This window comes from Sycon ciliatum, chromosome 5 (genome assembly GCF_964019385.1).
Source record: "Sycon ciliatum chromosome 5, ocSycCili1.1, whole genome shotgun sequence".
Classification (NCBI taxonomy): Eukaryota; Metazoa; Porifera; class Calcarea; order Leucosolenida; family Sycettidae; genus Sycon; species Sycon ciliatum.
Window position 1 is genome coordinate 5681009 of NC_088647.1, and position 9137 is coordinate 5690145.

Consider the following 9137-nt stretch of genomic DNA (forward strand, 5'->3'; position numbering starts at 1 on the left):
TCGACAGCCTTCATGCCTTACACTTACAGGTCATGTTGGAAACGGTCAAACAGAACTGCAAATGCAATCAATAATCAATAAAAATAATCATGTTCCCGATTTCCTCTCCTTTTTTACCACCTTTTTTACCGGTATTTCTTCTGTTCTCCGGGTCCAGTCCGGGACCTTTGGAGTCAAGGATCGTGCTTCGCGAATTCGCGGTTACCAGGTGGCTACTTGTCAGAAGGCGATTCGCTTGAAGTTGTAGATCTACTTCTGTACTAGCTGTTCTCCACTGCAAGTACTGGGTCGCTGACTGCATGCTGGGCGGAAGATACAGTCAGCGCTCAGCCTACAGTCAGTCTACTCGTGGGTGCACCGGTGCTGTGCTGAAGTACGAATTTGTGTTGTTACTCACTGCCATGACCGGACCATTGATGATGAGGTTCACAAATCACAAAAGTCAATACACGTTACTCGAAGTCTTCTTCAGGAGGAAACATGAGCAAAGCATTCTAATATTTCCGGACGCGCATTACGACGCCAGCTTGCATTGTAAAACTGGGAAGACGGTCTACTCAAGGGTTGAGTACAATAAGTTACACGCAGACAATACAGAGAAGGCCACGGGAAATTGTCCAGCAGCTGTGACTTTGAGCTTCACACATACCAGTCCTGGGTATCCCTTGTTTAGGGAACACTTGACATTGTCTGGTCGCCAAGGTGATCATGGTGATCCGTAGCTGCGCGTAGGCCCGCGTAGCCGCCTTGCCGGCCTCGGCCCTTTTACCTCGGCAGACCGCACCGGAAAAAAGATGACGACGCTGTTTTGGTGAATATTTTCTTCGCGCTCGATGGTCTGTGCGCCAAATTCAAAAAAAGTCGAAAGCCTTTTCTTCTTTCTCGAGTGATCCTTGGTGATTTTTCAAGCTCCCTCGCAGTGTTCAACACCCAATGGCTCAGGAGAAGAAAAGTCGAAAAAGTGTAGTCACTGGCCTCGTTTCAAGTGACAGCAGGAGAAGAAATTTCCTTTCAAAACGGAAGAATGGACTCCTAAAAAAGGTAAGTTGAATGCACATCGCAATTCTGAACTTGCGCAATTTGTCATGAAGACTTCGCTTCATTTGTGTTCTGCAGGCCGCAGAGTTGCATGTTGGAAGTGGAGCCAAGGTTTTGGTCGTGGTGGTCGCTCCTTCTGGAGTTCGACACACGTACAGCTCGCATCCTGTGGACGAGATTTTGCCCTCAACCAGCTCAAGTGTCACAACAGCAAGAGCTGACCCAGTGGCATGCTCTGCAAGAAGCAGTTCATATCCCACCGCGATGAACACCCCAGATTCCACCACGAGCCCCACTGAAGAATGAAAATAAAATTTGGACTGCTGGTCCTTCAAACATCACCTGTTGGATACTTGTTGTGTGCAAACACCATAGTCTGGTATCAATTCACCTCAGAATGTCAACATTGAAATAATAATGTATGCGTCATCAGAAATTGACACTTTCTGGACAACAGAACAATGCTAGTAGTCACAAACATCACACTGAACCACTATGAATAGGAGCACTGGTTTGTACCACATGTACATGCACCTCAGTGTCTCAAATGGAAATAGAGGAAATAGCCGTGATCATGGTGATAGCCGGGCCATGATGCAGAACCACTTGGGGCCGTCAGATTAATTCCTGGACCGAGCCAGCCGGGAAAAAACCCTCGCGCTGACGGACGCAGTAGTGAGGGAAAAAACCGGGTGTATATCCCCAACGGCGACATAGGAGTAACGGATAAGACCACGGCGACTCGAGGTAGCCACGACCCTTGTTCGAGGTACAGCGTCTCTGCACTGGAGTCTCCCACTGCTTGAGCCAGCTGCTCAATGAAGTGGAAAGTATATAAATGGAGAAGACATGGTGTCAATAAGAAGTGTAGCGCTCGCACTTGACAATGCAAAGTGTGTGGCATGACGCAAAATGCACATTGAAGAACTACGGAAGCCAGGACCAGCCCTCCCTTGGCGAGTACACCGACTGTGAAGCAGTCACTGCAAGGAAAGTGCACACACAAGAACAACACAGAAAGCTACTTGAGCAAAATATTGCTCATCCATGCATACTATGGACACAATCGGACTGCATTCGAGCGAGGCAAACATCTTTTCTTTGCATGTTGGAACACTGTACAAGACACATAAAGACACACATGTCTACTAACTGAAATAAATTTATTGCACAGAAAAGTCAATATGAGTGTGTCCGAATGTACCTTTGAATAGACAAAAGCACATAAACCGCACACCAATGGATGAAAGTGGCGAAAGAAATGCAAGGCACAAAGCACTCACCACTCATGGAGGCATATCATCAGCTGCATTGCCGCCGTCAGCCATGCACGAAACCATATCCCGCATCTGGCGCACGACCTTCAACACTGCTGGCTGGGTGGAAGCCTGCTCCAGTTCATCGCACAATGCAGAGGCGGCATTGTTGTCGGGCGCGAGATGTAGTAGCTGCTGGAATTCTTTCCTGAGGGAAGCCATAGTCCGTCTCGTATCACTCCCGTGTTTCTCGGCCTCTTCGGTGGTCAGAAAGTGTGGTGGCTGAGACTGCCTGGACAGCGGATAGGCACCATCTCCAAATAATGTCGCTAGCTGCTTCCGTCTGGCTTTACCCACAGCAGTGAGGTTCACAGCATCCGGCACCAATTCCTCACCAGGACTGAAGGATTGCAGTGGTCTTGAAAACGCTAGCTCACCATTGGGAACCAACATTGTTCTCAGACGCGCACGCCACACCAGAAGTTCCTTAGCATAACCGGGACGGGCTCTCGATTCCGACTTGGGATCTGGCAGCTGTAGGGCACTGAATACTTTGGAGCGGAGCTTCATGAGCTGCTCATGGTTACGGATCACCCGGCGCCACATGTTGGAGTCTTTCTCCCCTGACACCCATGACTTCACATTGGCATTTAGCTCTTCGACGATAGCATCAAGTGCCTGGTGGAGGTCACCCTTTCCTGACCTGCTGAGGAAGAGAGTGCTGTCAATGAGACTTCGCAAATCTGTTGAGAGCGAGAGGCGACGGACTTCCTCGGACATGTCAATCACTTGATATGTTGTGTGATTCCTCGCATGCAGCAATGGAGAGAGAACTCTGCGAGACTCAATGAACAGTGGTACGTCGTTGTGCCGTGCTCCCCGCCGAAGCATGAATAGTGGAAAGCAGTACTGAGTGCACAGCTCCAGCAGCCAGGAATACGTATGATTGTTGGTGAACTGCTTGCACCAAACGAAGAAACCCTCTGCTGAAGGGGTGTTGCTGCCAGATTCCTGGGCGAGTACATATGGCCGCAGAAGTTCGTCAAAGCAGCCATCCGTGAAACGGCTCAGCTCATCGTATGTGCGGTGGTGGTCTTTGGCTTTGAAGGCCCAATCCAATTGCTTAGGAGAAGTATATCCCTGGCTAATAGCGAACTCCTTATAGGCAAATGGCCACAGAGACTTGACAATGCACTGGATGATGTTCATCTCCCAGTGCAAGCCACCTGAAATGGGTAGTACCCAATCAAACTCCCCATCAGGAATGTTTGTTGGGGGCATCAATTCACCCTTCTCAACCAGATCATCTAAAAACTTCCTCAGCCTCTCACGTAACGTACTCATGTTCCCTGTTACACCCAAGCCCCTTGTACTGCATGCACTCTTCAGGTCAGCCTTCGACATTGAGTCGACATGCAATATTCCTGCTTCATGGTTAGCCAATTTGGCTGCATCACGCCTTGCCTCCTCCATCACAGTCAATATGAGGGAGTACGGCAAGCCGTCACACACAACAGTGAGCCATTCCCTCACCCCCTCGTCACCTACACATTGTTTTACCCTTGCACGCTTCCCAACATCGCGCAATACAATGCGAACAGCTTCATGGGAGTTGGGGTTGACAAAAATGGGCTCTAGAAACCCAACATCTGCCGGGGACACAAGGGGCACATCTTCACCACTGGTCTTTGAGGACACTCTGGTTAACGAAACACCGGTACTGCTGTCCACATGCGGTACATACACAAACTCGGTGCCTGACTTTAGTGTGCCTGGCTTGGTGACTTTGATGTGCTCGGTCGACACCACTGATTTGCCTTGGTCAGCTTGCAATGCCTGCCTAACATTTACCCTGCATGTCGCATTGGGACACAAATGCAGCCTGCGCTCCATCTGTGTGCAACATTTAGGGCAGATCAGGTACCGTCTTTCTCGTTCCAATGATGCAAGATGGCTATCAACTGGGTCAGCTGATAGCCTCTGCTCAGACACAAGAGCTTCAATCCTTTTGTTCATGAAACTCAGCAAGTGTGGCTTAATCAAAGATTCTTGATCTAGAGGATCCGGTACCTGATCTATTGCACATTGAATCTCAGTGACAGTTGGAAATTTCCAATTTCGGAAATGGAAATCTCCCTTTTCTTGGGAAGGAACATGGGAATGACGGGCATAGACAACATTGGTCAGAACCTCATACGTGGAACGATTGCTGCCACGGGAGAGGTACGACTTAAGTTGTCGTTGCTCATTGTCAAACCCAACACTCACGAACCCTTCAGGAACTTGCAGCTCGCTACCACCCAACCCAGCCAACCAATCTTTCACGAGCTTATAACTCCCCCCCGACCCTAGGTGACCAAAAATGTCGAGGGTTGTCTTGCTTTGGGTGATGCTGTACACTATCGCCTGGAGCAAAACATGGAATTCTGCACAGTAATTCAAGTTAGCAGCAGCATAGAGAGACTCCATGGCTTGCGCTTGAAGAACTGTGCGGCGGTCGGCAACGGAGAAGTCAAGTGCAAACGTGCTGGAGGTCATGCCCGTCACAAACGTCTCAACAAACTTGTTGTAGGGTTTGTTGCTGAACTGACCCGTCGGGATGGACAGCAAGTTCTGCAATGATCTACTTGACTTTGCTGACTCAACAGCACTCAACACATCTGCTTTGAACTGCGGCTGCTCAGCCACACACAGCCTACGTAGCAAGTCCAAGCGACCTTCCGAGGTGCTCAGAAGCGAACCTACACTTTCCTTTTTCATACTAATTATTTCCTTCTCAAGTAATTCAATTTTGCTATCCTTCTGCAAATGCATCTTCGACAATGCAGCCAACGCACAGTTTTTGGCCACCAACACTCTCTCTAAACGCTTCAAAGAATCAACATTTTCAACATTATCAACATTTTCAACATTATCTACCGGTACTTCGTTTGAGGCTGAGGAGGTTTCTCGGGACTGGCTGAAGACAGGGGGAAAAGAATCATCTACATCATCGCAGGAGCTTACCTCTGGGAGAGCCTGAGGAACATCATCGCTGGCATCTACCATGTCTACAGAGTCCCCATAGCTATCGCCCCTCCGAGGCTCGTACAGAGGGTGGTTGGTGATTAAATCCTTCAAGTCAGCCAGTCGTCCGCAGCTCCTACAAATTGCAGATACGTCTCGTCCAGAGAGCGCTGACAACACTGCCAGGATACACTTGCGAACCCGAACATCCTTGGAGCTATGCCGAGGCGATTCCCACTCATCGTGGAAGGGATTCTTGCACGCAAACTGGTATTGAGAACCTCCAGAGTGTCTCTTCTTCGTGGATATCTTGCCCATGATGACAAAATGTTGAAAATGCAAAACGGGCTTCTTCTCGTCGCTTCTCTCTCGAGAACGACATGGCAGAGTTCAATTTTTTTTCGGGCAAAACCTCCATAAACCCCTACAGGCCAGGCTAAAACACTGTCCAACCTCCGCACTTTTGGGGTTACCTCCGCAAAGTTACCTAAAGAGGGACTGATATTTCAAGGCAAATCGAAATTGTGCCACATCTCTTTCAATGAGAACAGAGGCCTTCGCAGCGCATCCATCTTCCTCTTTTTCGGGCCGCGGGCGCACGGCGGGCGCACGGCGCGATTTGACCGTGCGTACTTGTCAATCTCCATATCAACGCCTGAGTTTTCGTGTAAAAACCGAATGTTCCCTGAACAAGGGATTCCCTCGACTGCATACAGCGATCGATCATCAGACAGAACGGACCAACACTGTCCGAAATACAGCGTACAATGACTGTAGTGTAGATCTACATGACATCATTGTACTGAGATCTACAGTCATCATGTAATGGTCATGTAGACTGCTGCCCTATCTCATAGTAGATCTACTGGTAGATCTACATGAAGTGAATCAATACCTTCCATTTGCCTTTGGGGTAATCATGGTAATGGGACAATACAGAGGCCTTTGCTACGTTTGGGTGATAGTAGAATACAATGCAACTTGTCACACATCATTCATCTGTATACATGTACAGTACTACTTGTAGTTATTGTCATCATCGGTTGCACCACGACCTACAATGTACACTATTGCCAGTATTGGTTCACTTCTACACATCATTGTAAAGCAATTACATGTACCATTTTCGTCAGTGTTAAAGGGGAAGTCCGGTGAAAAATTTAAATTTCAGGGTCGGTAGAGTTTCGGCCGCTGAGTCGAATGGTGTTGGTCCCACGTGTCTCCGACAAAGCGTTCTCGAGATATTTCCGTTTGAAAAACTGAGTTTCGGGGGCTGCGCCATGACGTCATGCGGCCGCGCCACACCCTCTGCAACGTCATAGCGTGCAGCTAGGTCAAAAGGAGTGTGTGAAAGCAATAGTGTCAGTCAAATGATTTGGCGACTGATATTAGGTGGTGCAAGCGACCCCGAAGACATGTAACTCCTTGTGAGAGTGAGGATGCAGCCATGGCTGACCTACACGAGTTCGGTCTGGGGCTGAGAACCTAGTCAGCTGAAGAAATGGCCGCGCGGGCCGGTCAAGAGTGAGCGCTACTGAGTTTCCGACTGATGAAGGAGCAGCAGCTATTGCAGACGAGGCTGATGTAATTATCAGATCGCTGGAGAGCAGGGTCGCCAAAATGGAGAAGAGTGATGCGAGTGCTCTAAATGTTGTTCCATACCGATTAGATTCGCTTAGACTCCAGTAGCCTGCCACATGGTGATGTTTTGGTGCGAACTTGGCATATTTCGGACTACTCAATTGGAGAACAGTGCAGGCTCTTTGAACCACGGGCACGACTCTTCGCTCGCAACGCTATGGAATCTGAAAGTTCTAGGTCCGAGAGCTGTTCGCTGTTTTGTCACTTGTCACGGCTGTGCACTCATCGCTGTAGCATAAAATAATGAGGCGCCGCGGGTGCGGAAAACTAAAATTTTCTTTCTCAAAGTCAAAGCACAACCACCGGCACCGGCAAGGAGAAACGCACGTTCTCTGACTTCATGACTGTACGACTGATACGAGTGCAGTACATGACAAGTCCGTGTGTTGACTAGTTTTCTGAGTCGACGTCAAGTCTTGTGTCAGTTGTGACATGAGTTTGTTGACTGCACTACAGCTAGATAACACACTGCACGCACTGCATGCACGCAGCGCAGAGCGCATAGACCATGTAGACGGGCTAACGGAAAAGTCCAACTCGGAAACAGCTAAAATACGGTATAACCTCCAGGTTTACCGAGCTGAAAATCACAGGGTACGTAGTGTTTGTAACACTGAATCGAATGGTCTTGGTCCGAAGAAGCTGCGGTAAACGGTTCCCCAATCGAACGCGCTCCGAATATGGCCATTTTTGTACACAACTAGATGGTGTGGCTACCTGTTTGCACGCTGTGACGTCATCACCTGGATCTGGGTGATGCGCGCTCAAATTCGCACATGTTCGATTGGGCGTATCTGACGAACCATAAGCCGCAGCCTCCTCGGACAAAGACCATTCGACTCAGCGCCCCGAACTCTACGGACTGTGAAATTTAAATTTTTCACCGGACTTCCCCTTTAACACAAGGTGGCTCCTTGGAACTGGAACTGTGGGAAGAACTGCCCAGGCTGAGAGTGGTGGCTTGTTGCAATGTAATTCAAATGCTACATGCTCCGTTCCAGCTGGTTACTACAATGCTATCACGGAATCGGGGCTGAAGCATCGCCCTCCATTTTTCGTTGACAGGACACACCTGACCTTTATTACCATCCAGCTCTCGATTGGATGTCACATGGTTTACATGCCTTCAACTTAGCAACTCAGCGGGGCGGGGAGTTCTATAGATCATGGTCAGGAAACGCACGCACGGCGTGATGGACAAACACGCGATCAAATCACACCAATACACAGTTCCAGCACGGTCCAGATGCACCCTCACCAGGAGTCATGAGAATTCCACCTGTGTAGCCTAGGAAGCACAGCATCGATCACCCTGCAGCCAGTGCAGGCCTGGGCCCAGCACGCGACCAGACACTCAGCAAAACAACACTCGACCAGGAAGCCTCTCTATCTGATGAACAGTCCTAGCAGAATCCACTTCTAAGTATCACTATGGAACATTGTGTATCACCGCTTTTCACACTCGCATGTTTTAGCAATATTGACAGGAATCTCTCCCCCCCCCCCCCCCCCCACCAGATACTAATGGGGACTTCTATCTTGCGGAAACTAACTCTACCCGATGACAGTGATCAATCCGATCCTACAGTCCTCCGACCATCGCACACCTTATGCCTATTGTCAAGAGCACATTAGCTCCCACTATTCAACTTGCTATTGTCGGCAGGTGGAAATTCAACCACAGTGGCTTCCGGGCAGCACTTCATGTACAGCTGTTGATCGTGTGTCTGCATGCAGTGCACGTTCTAGAGAGAGAGAGAGAGAGAGAGAGAGAGAGAGAGAGAGAGAGAGAGAGAGAGAGAGAGAGAGAGAGAGAGAGAGAGAGAGAGAGAGAGAGAGAGAGAGAGAGAGAGAGAGAGAGAGAGAGAGAGAGAGAGAGAGAGAGAGAGTGTGTGTGTGTGTGTGTGTGTGTGTGTGTGTGTGTGTGTGTGTGTGTGTGTGTGTGTGTGTGTGTGTGAGAGAGAGAGAAAGAGAGAGAAGAAGGTATCTGTTTTTTGTTGTTGTATACTTTATGTATTAAAGGTGGGAATCAAAAGATGCACAAAGCTAGCGATACTTTTACAGTATAAACCGTCTTTCGCCATGTCATCAAATATCTAGTGGAGCCACGTGACTAGTGCCGGTACATGTACATGTATTGTAAAACGCTACAACACGTTCTGTTGCCACTTTCTAGTAACTCATCTCCTGTTTTTG

The 9137-nt window shown here is 48.8% G+C and overlaps 1 protein-coding gene across 1 annotated transcript; it reads right to left on the minus strand.

The window, feature by feature from the left end:
* Positions 1–1347: 1347 nt before the first annotated feature.
* Positions 1348–5850, minus strand: LOC135817323 (uncharacterized). The gene is made up of 2 exons (XM_065330487.1): positions 2322–5850; positions 1348–2021 (listed from the first exon to the last, which is right to left on the minus strand). The coding sequence occupies exon 1, from the start codon at positions 5616–5618 to the stop codon at positions 2325–2327; it is 3294 nt and encodes a 1097-aa protein (XP_065186559.1). The 5' UTR covers positions 5619–5850; the 3' UTR covers positions 1348–2021; positions 2322–2324.
* Positions 5851–9137: the final 3287 nt, after the last annotated feature.

What these genes read in the sequence shown, in the direction of transcription:
- LOC135817323 (XM_065330487.1), bottom strand. Translation starts at nt 5,618, where the DNA reads ATGGGCAAGATATCCACGAAGAAGAGACACTCTGGAGGTTCTCAATAC.